The following is a 15,189-nucleotide window of genomic DNA, read 5'->3' as shown; positions in this document are numbered from 1 at the left end:
AATAATTTTCAGAGTAAATGCTCTCTAAAAATATCTTTATTTTTACTTCATACTTGATTGATTGGGTGAAGAATTCTAGGATCCACAGGAGGATATGCTATCTTGTCTGTGAGTAAAAGGAGAAGAAGGAAGATTAACCAACCCAGCCACCCAAAGCATTCTTGATTTCTACACCTGCCATCTTTGAGCTTCCAGTCTCTCTTGGGCTCCACTGGGGCCACCGTCTCTCACCTCTGATGTAGTTTTCTTCCCTAAGTTTTTAGGTTATAGATTTCCCCATTATGGTTTATCTATTGGTGTAGTCTCATCTGCTTTCTGTCATCCTAGAAATTTGTCAAATTATCTGCTTTAAATATGATGCCTGCTTTTTATGATGATTTTAGCTGACTTTTTGGGAAAATTCTTCAAGTCCTCTCAGTTGCTTCTCCAACTTCAGCATGAACCCTTGATGTTTTACCTGCTAGAATTTGTTTTGTTCAAATAATCATACCTTGTGCTGCAAAGCTTTTCCATTGATGTCTTATTATATGTTTCCAAGTATTTTGAAGAGAGGTTGCTCTTGCCGAAGTGAATTATCAGTGGCTAACTTTTCGTTTATTATGCTACTTATGCTATAATCTTATTATTAATATTACACCAGAGAAATTAACTTGTCCTCTAAAACTTGAGTATTTTAGGATTGATCATTCCTTTTGAAATAAAATCTTTTTTCCTCACAGTGAATTTGTAAACTTTATCTGTCACAGTTAAGCAAATTTCATATGTATCAGTAAAAGACTTTTTGTCTTGGTGATTTCCCAGTTTAATTTGCATAGCTGTATCTTGTATTGTTTTTATATATGGTCACTCTCTGGAATGGTTTGTAGCCAGTCTTTACTTACCCTCTTTGTAGCATACATATTGAATAGATGTGGATAGATGTTAATACCTAATAGGAAAATAAAAGTACAGTCAGAGTTTGGATGATCTGCCACTGTAAGTTGTATTTGTGACAGGATCCTGAATTTGATAGGTTTATTGCTTTACTTTAGTAGTTATTTCTGTAACTGTAAATCAGTTAGAGAAATGATAATCTCACATGATGATGATAAAAACCATCCACGGATGTCGTATCTGTTTTTGTTTCACAGGTAACACTGTATCATTTATTAAAGCTGTTTCAGTCAGACACCAATGCAATGCTGGGGAAAAAAACAGTGGTTTCAGAGTTTTATGATGAAATGGTAAGATTTTTATAATGAGAGTTTTTAAAGCATTTTCAGTTTGTAGATTTTGAAGTTACAGGGCTTTTTTTTCCATTCTGTCCCATTAGATATTTCAAGACCCAACAGCAATGATGCAACAATTATTGACAACATCTCGTCAGCTTACCTTAGGAGCCTATAAGCATGAAACAGAATGTAAGTGCCATGAGTTTATAATTAATCCTGAATAATAATACTTTGGAAGGAATGATGCTAAAGCTGAAACTCCAGTACTTTGGCCACCTCATGCGAAGAGTTGACTCATTGGAAAAGACTCTGATGCTGGGAGGGATTGGGGGCAGGAGGAGAAGGGGACGACAGAGGATGAGATGGCTGGATGGCATCACTGACTCGATGGACGTGAGTTTGGGTGAACTCTGGGAGTTGGTGATGGACAGGGAGGCCTGGCGTGCTGCGATTCATGAGGTCGCAAAGAGTTGGACACACTGAGCGATTGAACTGAACTGAAAAATGTATTCAGTGATGGTGAAAGGATTGTATGATAAGTGACTATTAAATTTTTTTATTATGTATAGGTAAAATTTTTAGGAGGAAACAAAATATGTATTACTAAAGAACAAATAAGAAGGATGTTTTAAATAGTTCTCAGAATAGGCCAACTTTCAAAAAGGTAAAAGACAGCTGCTCACACACTCTGAAATATTGGTTGTCTTTTATTCACTAATTCCATTTAAGTGTAGCTTGTCATTAATCTCGCTTAACCTATCACTCAATCGTTTTCTGTGTGTACTAGTCTTTGCTAACAATTGGTGTGAAGAACCTTACAGAACATTATACTTTAGTGTACTGTGGTTAGTGTCTCTCTGTCTCTACACAGCATTTCATGCAGCTGTATCAGTCATTTGCATTTGTCATTCAAGATGAAACCTATTTACCAACCCCATGTTGACATTTATTCAGTTGTTCCTTTGATCTTTCATTTATTTGCTTCCAATATATATTGAGCATCTGTACTATGCCAAGCATTGTTCTAGGTTCAGAAGATAAAGCAGTGTCTAAACCAGACAAAAGCCCTGTCCTCATGGAGCTTACATTCTAGTGGAAGGAAGAGAAATATTCAATAAATAGAACAATAAAACGTTAGGTAGTGATTGGATGGCATGGAGAAACCTAGAGCAGGTGAGGGAGTGCTTCTGGTGCAAGGAGATTGTTAGAGTTTTAAGTATCAGGTCAGAGAATGCTTCCTGAAATTGTGGCGTTCCAGCAAATACCAAAAGGAGTGGGGAAATGAGCCATGAGCTGCATAAGGGAGGGATGTTATGTGTGGAGGGGCAGCAAGGGCAGGAGCCCTGAGGTAAGGGCAGGAGCCCTGAGGTAAGAGCAGGCTTGGCGTATCCAAGGAACAACAGAAAAGCCAGTGTGACTGGAGTAGAGGGAACACGGAGTGGGAGACGAGGCCAAAGAAGTAAGTTAATAGAGGACCAGGTCAAACAGGGTCTTAGGGGTAACTTATAGGACTTTAGATTTTTAAACTGAAGGAGATGTGAAGTTTTTTTGTGGGTTTTGAGCAGCAGAGTGACATTATAAGAGTAACATTTACAAAAGGTCAATCACCCTGGTTACTATGTTGAGTGTAGACTATAAAGCAGAAAGAGTAGAAGCAGAGTAGTTAGGAGGTTGTTGCAATTGTCCACCTGTGATAGAGTTGTGAGTAGTACCAATGGGACAGCAATGGAGGTTCTGTTTTAAAGATAGGTACAATAGGATTGCTGATGGTTTAGTAAGATGTGAGAGAAGGAGGTGTGTTAATACAAAGCATGACTCTTAAGGTTTGGAGCCCGAAAAAGGAAACAAACAAACAAAAAATTATTGTTGCTTTTCATAGAGATAGGAAGTCTGGGAGGGGCAGCTTTGAGGGGAATGATTAGGAGTAAGTTTGGACATGATGGGTATGAAATGCCTGTAAGACATGTAAGTGGAGATGTTGAGAAGGGAATTGTACTCAAAGTCTGGTATTCAAGGAAGGGTCTGGGCATATAGGTGGGTTTATAAATTGTGAGGCCATATGGTATCATTGATAGGGTAAGTGAAGATAAACAGAGGTTCAAGGACTGAGCCCTAGGCTTTCCCAAAATTTAGAGATTAAGGAGATAAACGGCTAAGGAAATTAGTTAAAAAAAAAAAAAGATAAACATGAATGTGGAGGGAGTAAAGCTAGGTGCACATAATACCCTAGAGCCAAGTGAAGAAGGTTCATCAGGAAATAGTCGTTAGCTGTGTACCTCTTATAGAGCAAGTAAGATAAGAGCCAAGAAATAGGCGATGGCAACATGAAATTCCTTTTCACGGACCTCAGCGGGGCAGTTGAAGGAGAATAGTAAGAACAGAATATCAGTTGAAGTGGATCCAGAGAGAATGAGATGAGACACTGGAGACAGGTGCTATGGATAAGCCTGTCTTGGAGTTTGACCTGTAAAGGGAAAGTAGCTCTAGAAGCAGTAGGAAAAGCAGGATTTGGGGTCCAGAGACCAGTGTTTTCCGGGGGAAGTAGACCAGTAAGTGTAGGTGTAGGCTGAAAGAAGTAATCCAGTAAAAGAAAAGGGTGAGGGGGTGAAAATGCCCTGCTGGGGAAAGAGATGGCTGTTTAACCATTAATGGTTATAGGAGTGTTTTGTTTGTGTTTTCATGAAACCCATGACTGGGAGTTAAATGATCTGAATACTGATTAAAATTGCCACTTGGTAGTCGTTATGGCAACCCTCTCCAGTGTTCTTGCCTGGAGAATCCCAGGGACGGGGAAGCCTGGTGGGCTGCCGTCTATGGGGTCGCACAGAGTCGGACACGACTGAAGCGACTTAGCAGCAGCAGCAGCAGCAGTCGTTTAAAATTTCAAATCACACTCATTAAAAGGATTTATGCTTCATTTTCTACATCTGAAAATATGGCCTACTTTTTTGTGAACATAAAACAGAAATGTATATGATCACTTCGAAAAGGTAAAAATCACAGTAATATGCTGTTTTAATTTGTTAATGGTCATTTTCTCTTCATTATAAATCTCTCCCATTTCATATTCATAGAGGAAAATTCTCTTTTAAAATTCAAGTGCCTGCATTTCTGTGTTTTCAACAAGACTAATATCATTAATTCATATGTGTGTAATGGTAAAAACAAATGTGTTTTATAAAAAGACTTTTCCACAAACTACTTTTGCTATATTAAAGCTTATATGTGGAGCTTTATAACCTTGGAAAGTTTCTTTTTTTAATTTATTTAGTTTATTTTTTCAAGGCGGTGGGTGGCCAACATTATCACCGCTCACCCTGTGCACTTGGTTCGCCAACTGGCGTGCCCTGAAACCCCCCAGGCATAATCCGCTCCAACCCCCACCTCCCCGCACGCCTGGCTTTTGTGCAGAGCCCCTGACTCGCGCACATGTTAGACTCCTTGGTCCATGTTTCAAATTTATTTTTGGCTGCACTGGGTCTTTGTTGCTGCAGGAAGTCCTTCTCTAATTCCAGCAAGTGGAGGTTACTTTTCATTGCAGTGCATGGACTTCTCATTGCAGTGGCTTCTCTTGTTGGGGAGCAGAGGCTCTAGAGCACAGCCTCAGTAGTTGTGGAGCATGTGCTTAGTTGCCCCACTGCATGTGGACTCTTCCCATACTAGGGGTCTACATGTGTCCCCTGCATCGGCAGCTGAATTAACCACTGGGCCACCAGGGAAGCCCCAACCTTAGGAAGTTTTTATTAGTAAACTGCACCTGGACTGGCGATTCGTTTCATATATGATATTATACATGTTTCAGTGCCATTCTCCCAAATCATCCCACCCTCTCCCTCTTCCACAGAGTCCAAAAGACTGTTCTATACATCTGTGTCTCTTTTGCTGTCTCGCATAGAGGGTTACTGTTACCATCTTTCTAAATTCCATATATATGTGTTAGTGTATTGGTGTTTTTCTTTCTAGCTTCACTCTGTATTATAGGCTCCAGTTTCATCCACCTCATCAGAACTGATTCAAATGTATTCTTTTTAATGGCTGAATAATACTCCATTGTGTATATGTACCACAGCTTTCTTATCCATTCATCTGCTGATGGACATTTAGGTTGCTTCCATGTCCTGGCTATTATAAACAGTGCTGTGATGAACATTGGGGTACATGTGTCTCTTTCAATTCTGGTTTCCTTGGTGTATATGCCCAGTAGTGGGATTGCTAGGTCATAAGGCAGTTCTATTTCCAGTTTTTTAAGGAATCTCCACACTCTTCTCCATAGTGGCTGTACTAGTTTGCATTCCCACCAACAGTGTAGGAGGGTTCCCTTTTCTTCACACCCTCTCCAGCATTTATTGCTTGTAGACTTTTGGATCGCAGCCATTCTGACTGGCGTGAAATGGTACCTCATGGTGGTTTTGATTTGCATTTCTCTGATAATGAGTGATGTTGAACATCTTTTCATGTGTTTGTTAGCCATCTGTATGTCTTCTTTGGAGAAATGTCTATTTAGTTCTTTGGCCCATTTTTTGATTGGGTCGTTTATTTTTCTGGAATTGAGCTGCAGGAGTTGCTTGTATATTTTTGAGATTAGTTGTTTGTCAGTTGCTTCATTTGCTATTATTTTCTCCCATTCTGAAGGCTGTCTTTTCACCTATCTTGAGGTTATTTTCTTAACAGCATCAAATCTATAAGGAATAAAAAGATAATTCTGTAAATGGTATTGGCACAGTTGATAACTTTTGAGAAGAAAACTTAATTTAGATCATTGCTTCATGGCACTTAATCAATTCCATGTTAATTAATGGTAGTTAATTGTTTTTTGAGTTTTTTTTCCATACCATATGCATATGGCCAAGCAAGGATCACACCTGTGCCCCTTGTATTGGAAGTGCAGAGTCTTAACAATTGGACCACCAAGGAAGTCCCTAAATTTTTTTTATATCAATTAACCTGTTTAAAAAATTAGAGAAATGACTGTCTATCCTGGCTATGGAAGACTTTGTAAATTTGAAGTGTTAGAAGAAATTACATTGAAAGACAAAAAGATTTTTTTGCAAAAGATATGTAACTTATGCATTTCAAAAGGGCAAAAAAACAAAAAATAGATTTTTGGAAAATATGACGAAGGATTAAAAGCTGTAAAACTCTAAAATAAAAAAAATAGAATATAGTTTTAAACTTCAGTTGATAAATGGACAATGGAGTGGACAGACAGAAGAAACATGGTTAGTAAATAAAAAGTAAAATATTTGACCCTGCTAGTAATTTTTAAAATGCAAACCAGTAATAATGGATGGCTATATTTGTATCAAATATGCAAAAGAAATCTTTCATAGTTGTACCTAGTAAGGATGTGGTGAACACTGTGTTCTCATGAATTGTTTATGTGAATAGGCCTTTTAGGAAAGCAATTTGGTAATATTAATCAAAGGTGTAAAAAAAGATAGATGCACTTTTACCAGTTTGAGAACATTATACTCAATATTTGGTAATAATATCAGATTTGTTGAGTACTTACCATTTGTACTTTTCTAATCTGTACATGTAAAAGCTCATTTATATCTATAATAACTTTGTTAGGTAATCCGTTTAGAAAAGGAAACTGAGGCACACATTGGTAAGAAACTTGCCCAATTAATATGAGTTAGTGGTACAGCCCAGTCTCCTAGGCAGTCCTCAGAACTTAGGGTCTAAAAGCATTGTAGATAAGAGTAATAGGATAGAGGTTGCTCATTATAAAGCACATTAAAAGTTTATAAAGGTATTTGCGAAGAGTTGACTCATTGGAAAAGACTCTGATGTTGGGAGGGATTGGGGGCAGGAGGGGAAGGGGACAACAGAGGATGAGATGGCTGGATGGCATCACTGACTCGATGGACGTGAGTCTGGGTGAACTCTGGAAGTTGGTGATGGACAGGGAGGCCTGGTGTGCTGCGATTGATGGGGTCGCAAAGAGTCAGACACGACTGAGCGACTGAACTGAACTGAAACCTGCAGAAATTGACTTAAGCACTAATGGTCTAGCTTTTAATAGAAGTTGCTTCTACAAGGAATGACTAAACTGATATTGGATACTTAATAGAGCTTACATGTACTAGATAAGTGCTTTACATTTCTAAAGTGAAGTGAAAGTTGCTCAGTCATGTCTGACTCTTTGCAACCTCATGGACTATACAGTCCATGCAATTCTCCAGGCCAGAATAATGGAGTGGGTAGCCTTTCCCTTCTCCAGGGGATCTTCCCAACCTAGGGATTGAACCCAGGTCTCCTGCATTGCAGGCAGATTCTTCACCAGCTGAGCCACAAAGGAAGACCTTAGGAATTCCCTTGATAGCCCTCAGAGGGAGGTACTACTGTTAACCCCATTTTGCATAGAGAGTTTTGATCTTGCCCCAAATCACTCAGCAGAGCCAGGATTTAAACCCACACAGAGTCTGTGCTGTTAACCAATAAGTTGTTTCTCTTTGTAAAAAGCCTGTGCTTCTAACTGGTGCATTACATTTGCTTTGCAAAACTAATAATTCTTCTTTGGATTAGTTTACTGTAAATTAAGGCTTCATTTGGAATTTAAAATAGAAATTTTATGTATATTTATATATGCTATAGCCCATGGAATTTCAAAGAGTCGGACACGACTGAACACACACACACACGTACATACATACACACACATGTGTACATACATACATATACACACGGACACATATATGCACATATATATCTTAAATGTGTGTGTAAACATTTAATATATAGGAAGCAGAAAACTAGAACAGGCTAAAACAAGTTTTTAAATGTTTTCTTCTAGGATCTCCTCATTAATTAACCCATTTCACCAATATATGGTACCCTTGGCAGTTTTATGATTTGTCAAAAATACAGTATGGTGACTAAATCAAAGAACAAAGATCTATATCTACAATGAATGCTGTCCTCTAACAGATGAGTTAAATTAAGTCTTCCTGACTAGATGTACAACTACCTGTTACAGTCATAAAGTCCTTGTTGTTTCCCAAATCTTTCTGTACTGTTTCCAAAGCCTGCTGTATCCCACTTCATCTAATTCTTATCTTATTCTTTAAAACTCAGTTCAGATTTTACTTCTGCCAAGAAGCATTCCTTGATATATATATATATACACACACACACACACACGCGTACTCTTTCCCCTTGTTATGAATCCTGTCTGCTTTATAGCTCCCTAATTACCTCATGACACTGTAATGCATTTTCTTTCTTGTCTATTTCCTACGTCTGTGTCCCAGCCTCTGTCAATGTGCCTTTTACTCTGCTGTTGTTTAGTCGCTCGGTCGTGTCCAACTCTTTGTGGTTCCATGGACTTTAGCCCGCCAGGCTTCTCTGGAAATCCATGTATGTGCTCAGTCACTTCAGTTGTGTCTGATTCTTTGCAGTCCCATGGACTAGCCCACCAGGTTTTTCTGTCCACGCGGGTTCTCTAGACAGGAATACTAGAGTGAGTTGCCATGCCCTCCTCCAGAGGATCTTCCCAACACAGGGATAGAACCCAGATCTCCCTCATTGCAGGCAGATTCTTTGCCGTCTGAGCCACCAGGGAAGCTCAGAAGTCCATGGGATTTCACAGGCAAGAATATTGGAGTGGATTGCCATTTCCTTCTCGAAGGGATCTTCCCAGTCCAGGGATTGAACCTACCTGTCTTACATCTGCTGCATTGCAGACAGAGCCTTTACCATTGAGCCACCAGGAAAGCTTGCTTTCACTCTGTGTATGTCTTTTAATTGATATGAAGAGAGAAGGGGAGCAAGGGGGTAAAAATTTCTGCATTGTCAACCAAGTCTAAAGACAAGCCATGAAAAGAAATATTGTACTTCTATCACAGATGACTTGTTTCTTTTGTATATAAAGAGCTCCTGCACATCATTTTAAAAGGCCAATAACCAGTAATTAAAAAGCTTCAGAGCAAAAGAAACCAACCACAAAATTAAAAGGAAACCTACTGAATGGGAGAAAATATTTGCAAATCATGTATCTGATAAAGAGTTAATTTCCAAAATATATACAGAACTCATACAGCTCAATGACCAAACAAAGCATACAATTCAATTAAAACTGGACAGAAGAGCTAAATAGATATTTTTTCAAAGAAGACATGCAGATGGCTAACAGATATCAAAAATATGTTCAATATCACTTATCATCCGGGAAATGCAAATCAAAACCACAAAGTATTATTTGATGTCTGTTAGAATGGCTGATCGGAGAAGGCACTGGCACCCCACTCCAGTACTCTTGCCTGGAAAATCCATGGACGGAGGAGCCTGGTAGGCTGTAGTCCATGGGGTCACGAAGAGTCAGACACGACTGAGCGACTTCACTTTCACTTTTCACTTTCATGCATTGGAGAAGGAAATGGCAACCCACTCCAGTGTTCTTGCCTGGAGAATCCCAGGGATGGGGGAGCCTGGTGGGCTGCCATCTGTGGGGTCACACAGAGTTGAACATGACTGAAACGACTTAGCAGCAGCAGCAGAATGGCTGATATCAAGAAGACTAGAAATAACAAGTGTTGGCAAGGATGTGGAGAAAAGAAAACCATTACTCAATGTTGACTGGTGTAGCCACTATGGAAAACAGTGTGGAGTTTCGTCAAAAAAATAAAAGTAGAACTACCATATGATCCATCAATTCCACTCCTGGATATGGCTCTGAAGGAAAACAAAAACATTAACTTGAAAAGATAATATACACCCCATTTTCATTACAGCTGCTGCTGCTGCTGCTAAGTCACTGCAGTTGTGTCTGACTCTCTGTGACCCCAGAGACGGCACCCCACCAGGCTCCACCATCCTTGGGATTCTCCAGGCAAGAATACTGGAGTGGGTTGCCATTTCCTTCTCCAATGAATGAAAGTGAAAAGTGAAAGTGAAGTCGCTCAGTCATGTCTGACTCCTAGCGACCCCATGGACTGCAGCCCACCAGGCTTCTAGGTCCATGGGATTCTCCAGGCAAGAGTACTGGAGTGGGTTGACATTGCCTTCTCTGGTTCATTTCAGCATTATTTACAATAACCAAGATAGGAAAACAACGTAAGTGTCCATCAATAGACGACTGGATAAAGAAGTGTTTTTTATACACACACACATACATACATACATACATACATACATATGTACACATGCACACACAAACATAATGGAATAATATTCAGCCATTAAAAAGAAATCTTTCCATTTGTATCAACATGGATGGACCACAAGGGCATTATGCTAAGTGAAATGAATCAGAAAAAAACAAATACAGTGTAATCTTATTTATGTGTAGACGCTTAAAAACAAAAGCTCAAAAATAACAGAGAACAGATTAGTGGTTGCCAGAGGTTGGGGTTGTGGCAGGCGTGGCCAAAAAGGTGCAAACCTCTAGTTATAAATAAGAGGTGATATGATTTACAGGATAGTGACTATAGTTAATAATATTATATTGCATGTTTGAGAGTTGCTGATAGTAGATTTTAAAATTTCTCCTTACAAGAAAAAAATTCATAACTATATATGGTTCAGTTCAGTTCAGTCGCTCAGTCGTGTCCGACTCCCTGAGACCCCATGAACTGCAGCACACCAGGCCTCCCTGTCCATCACCAACTCCCAGAGTCCACCCAAACCCATGTCAACTGAGTCGGTGATGCCATCCAGCCATCTCTTCCTCTGTCTTCCCCTTCTCCTCCTGCCCTCAATCTTTCCCAGCATCAGGGTCTTTTCAAATGAGTCATTTCTTTGCATCAGGTGGCCAAAATATTGGAGTTTCAGCTTTAGCATCAGGCCTTCCAACGAACACCCAGGACTGATCTCCTTTAGAATGGACTGGTTGGATCTCCTTGCAGTCCAAGGGACTCTCAAGAGTCTTCTCCAACACCACAGTTCAAAAACATCAATTCTTCAATGCTCAGCTTTCTTTATAGTCCAACTCTCACATCCAAATATGACCACTGGAAAAACCATAGCCTTGACTAGACGGACCTTTGTTGACAAAGTAATGTCTCTGCTTTTCAATATGCTATCTAGGTTGATCATAGCTTTTCTTCCAAGGAGTGAGCGTCTTTTAATTTCATGGCTGCGATCACCATCTGCAGTGATTTTGGAGCCCAAAAAAATAGTCTGACACTGTTTCCACTGTTTCCCCATCTATTTCCCATGAAGTGATGGGACCAGATGCCATGATCTTCGTTTTCTGAATGTTGAGCTTTAAGCCAACTTTTTCACTCTCCTCTTTCACTTTCATCAAGAGGCTCATCTTCACTTTTGGCCATAATGGTGATGTCATCTGCATATCTGAGGTTATTGATATTTCTCCCAGCAGTCTTGATTCCAGCTTGTGCTTCATCCAGCCCAGCGCTTCTCATGATGTACTCTGCATATAAGTTAAATAAGCAGGGTGACAATATACAGCCTTGATGTACTCCTTTTCCTATTTGGAACCAGTCTGTTGTTCCATGTCCAGTTCTAACTGTTGCTTCCTGACCTGCGTATAGGTTTCTCAAGCTGCAGGTCAGGTGATCTGGTATTCCCATGTCTTTCAGAATTTTCCACAGTGTATTGTGATCCACACAGTCAAAGGAGAAAAAAGCAGAATAGATGTTTTTAAAACTGGAACTCTTGCTTTTTCGATGATCCAGCGGATGTTGGCAATGTGATCTCTGGTTCCTCTGCCTTTTCTAAAACCAGCTTGAACATCAGGAAGTTCACGGTTCACATATTGCTGAAGCCTGGCTTGGAGAATTTTGAGCATTACTTTACTAGCGTGTGAGATGATTGCAATTGTGTGGTAGTTTGAGCATTCTTTGGCATTGCCTTTCTTTGGGATTGGAATGAAAGCTGACCTTTTCCAGTCCTGTGGCCACTGCTGAGTTTTCCAAATTTGCTGGCATATTGAATGCAGCACTTTCACAGCATCATCTTTCAGGATTTGAAAGAGCTCCACTGGAATTCCATCATCTCCACTAGCTTTGTTCATAGTGATGCTTTCTAAGGCCCACTTGACTTCACATTCCAGGATGTCTGGCTCTTTGTGAGTCATCACACCATCATAATTATCTGGGTCGTCAAGATCTTTTTTGTATATATGATAACAGATGTTAACTTCAGACTTACTGTGTTGATCATTATGCAATATATACAAGTATTGACTCATATGTTGTACACCTGAAACTCATATGTTGTATGTCAATTATACCTCAATTTTGTAAAAGGCAGGGGCCAGTCAAGGGAAAGGATAAATAGGCAATTCATAGAAAGAAAGGGAGAAATATCCCCTAACCATATTAAAAGATTATCAATCTCAGAAGTAATAGAAGTGCAAATTAAAACTATTCTGAAATATAATTTTTAACCTTCCAGATTATTTAAGACCAAAAAGTTGATGCAGTAGGGAAGCAGACATACTATGCTAATGAGATTATAAATTAATAATAGAACCTCTGAGAGTCACTTGGCATTCTTCCAAAATTACAAGCACAGTTATTCTTCAACCTACCAATTACTATTTACAGGAATTTATCACACGATTTTCCACCTTTTAATTTTGTATCGGGTGTATGTACTACCTATTTTCAAAAATAATTTTAAAAATAAAAGCAATGGAAAATTACAAAGAAAAATGTGGATTGTTTTGGCAGTGTAAAAGTTTAGCTCTGTTACAAAATGTATCACAAAAAGAAAGTCACCAGCAGTGGGCAAAATAAGAACACATTATGTGTTTTAACATGCTGGATGCTTTTTACATGTATTAATCCTAAATCCTCTGTGAAATACAAAGTTTTAACTATATTATATAGAAAGAAGAAATTAAGTGAGAGAGAGATCAGTATTCAGCTAGTAAGGGACAAAAGGTGTATTTGAACTCAAGTCTTTCTGATTTTAAAGGGTTTTACTTTTTTTTCCTTCAATCCATACTGCTTCCAACTAGTGATCATTTTACATTAACAAAAGTACAACTGTGCCTTAACAGTCATCAGCAGCAATTACCTGAAATGTCTACAAGGTGGAAATGTTGGGTGATAGTAGACATTTTTTTCTCTATAAACATGGTACTACACTATCCAAGTGGAATATTTAAATAAATATAGTCTATTTTGCAGTAATGATATTTTTCTTTAGTTATTTGTTACATAGCCAGCTAGAATGTTTTAAATATTTAATGTTCCTCTGTTATAATAGTACTTAATATGTTTTTATGTGCCAAATGATATTCATTTTAAATCTTTTAAGCAAATAATATCACAGGTGTTTGCAATTATAATCTGTATTTTAGAAATGAGGAAATGAGCATGGGGATTAAAACAATAGTTTATTCAGAGTGGTACAATTAGTAGAGCTAGAATTCAAGCCTAGATAGTTACTACTCTGTTTTGCAAAAAGAAACAGGTTTACCAGTGTGATTTTGTTTATGTAACTTTTAGCTACACATAAATTTAAGAATCCTCTTTTTAGTGAAGTTTTATTAGTTGGAAGTCTCTTGGACTATATACTCCCTAATTTCCAGATTAATATGTAAATACAGAAAAACAAGGACATTATGTCTTAAAATCTTAAGTGTGAATTAAAATACTAGTGGCCCGAATTTTATTCTTTGCAATAGAAAACATCTTAGATCCTCTCTTGAGAGTTCAAACTTTCTCACCCACCCTCCTGTGTTTAAAGTTACATATCTTAAGTTGTTTGCATTTCATCATGGAAACATTGACCTTAACGGAATGTCACGTTTATTTCTCTGTGACATATCTCGGACATATGAGAAAAATGGAATAAATTAGTAACAGTCTGTTTTCTTTAGTTGCAGAACTTGAAGTGAAAACCAGAGAAAAATTAGAAGCTGCAAAAAAAAAAACAAGCTTTGAAATTGCAGAGCTTAAAGAGAGATTAAAAGCAAGTCGTGAAACCATAAATTGTTTAAAAAATGAAATCAGGAAACTGGAAGAAGATGATCAGACAAAAGAAATATAAACAGTTCTGAAGACAACTTGATAGTATGCTAAGCTGAAAATAAGGTGGGCTTTAAAGGAGAGATGGACTACAGATGCCATGTGTTTCTAAGAGGAAGTTTGTATATAGTTGTCGAGCATAGATTTTTCAGCAATAGGGTCAAAGTATTTGTACTTTACCAGCAATCTTTAATGTGAAATATATGTGTATAATAAGAATGAATGGTGTATAGGTATTTTACCAACCCATTTTGGACTAGTTCTGTGATGTTAAGCACAATTTTAAAACATTTTTATTGCATTGTATGTATAGCTTATCCTTTTGACAGGCATTGAAATTTCATTATAAAGTATAACTTATACAAATTTTGTACTTCCCCTAGTAGTTAGAATTAGTCGTAAAATTAACATGTATATTAAATTTTTACCTCCCCCATCCCAGCTCTTTTGTATCTGATGTGCCCAGTGTCCAGTAAGCACTGAATAAATGTAGTCTGCATATGCTATTTCCGCCTCTTGGGTTTCTTTGTCTTGAAGCCCGTGGAACTCTCTCATTACGATTAATGCATCTCCATAGTATTGTGACCATGTATCTCTGATTTGCAGTCATTGTAACATACCAAAGCTCTCAGATGGCCAAGATCATATCTGAAGTATTGTTCTGCCTAACTACCGCAGTGTCATTAGTGTTCACATAGAATAATATTCAATCCCTTGTGCATGTTCCAAAGACACACAGGATGCATCTATGCAGCAATTTCGTATACTACCCCTGCTTTCTCTACCTTCTCTCTCAGGCTGTCTTGTTCAAATCCACATGGTGAGTCCTCTACTTTTTTTTTTTTCCCCTGACTGTGCTGGGTGTTAGTTTTAGCATAAGTGATCTAGTTTCCTGACCGCGGATCAAACCCAAGGCCCCTACCCTGGAAGCACAGAGTCTTAGCCACTGGACCACCAGGGACATCCCAGCCCTGTACTTCTGAGTCATCTAATTTGAACACTAGTGGTACTTAATATTTAAGGCCTTTTTGGCT

The 15,189-nt window shown here is 38.5% G+C and overlaps 1 protein-coding gene across 4 annotated transcripts in view; it reads left to right on the top strand.

Annotated features, from left to right (window-relative positions):
- Positions 1-15,189, top strand: part of YEATS4 (YEATS domain containing 4) — a 33,244-nt gene that overhangs the window by 9,873 nt on the left and 8,182 nt on the right. For 2 of the 4 annotated variants that reach the window (XM_086400023.1, XM_086400026.1), the window contains exons 5-7: positions 1,131-1,223; positions 1,313-1,400; positions 14,008-14,661. In XM_086400023.1, the coding sequence (XP_086256149.1) occupies positions 1,131-1,223; positions 1,313-1,400; positions 14,008-14,177 (351 nt within the window). In that variant the 3' untranslated portion in view covers positions 14,178-14,661. Of the gene's footprint in view, positions 1-1,130; positions 1,224-1,312; positions 1,401-9,946; positions 10,045-14,007; positions 14,662-15,189 lie in introns of those variants that run through there. The other 2 variants (XM_086400024.1, XM_086400025.1) reach the window with 2 other exon arrangements.

The sequence above is a fragment of the Bos grunniens genome, chromosome 5 (genome assembly GCF_055505025.1).
Source record: "Bos grunniens cultivar Pamir isolate PY7600 chromosome 5, Bosgru_T2T1.0, whole genome shotgun sequence".
Classification (NCBI taxonomy): domain Eukaryota; kingdom Metazoa; phylum Chordata; class Mammalia; order Artiodactyla; family Bovidae; genus Bos; species Bos grunniens.
Note: the sequence above shows the minus strand (reverse complement) of the source record. Positions and strands in the feature narration are given on the sequence as shown.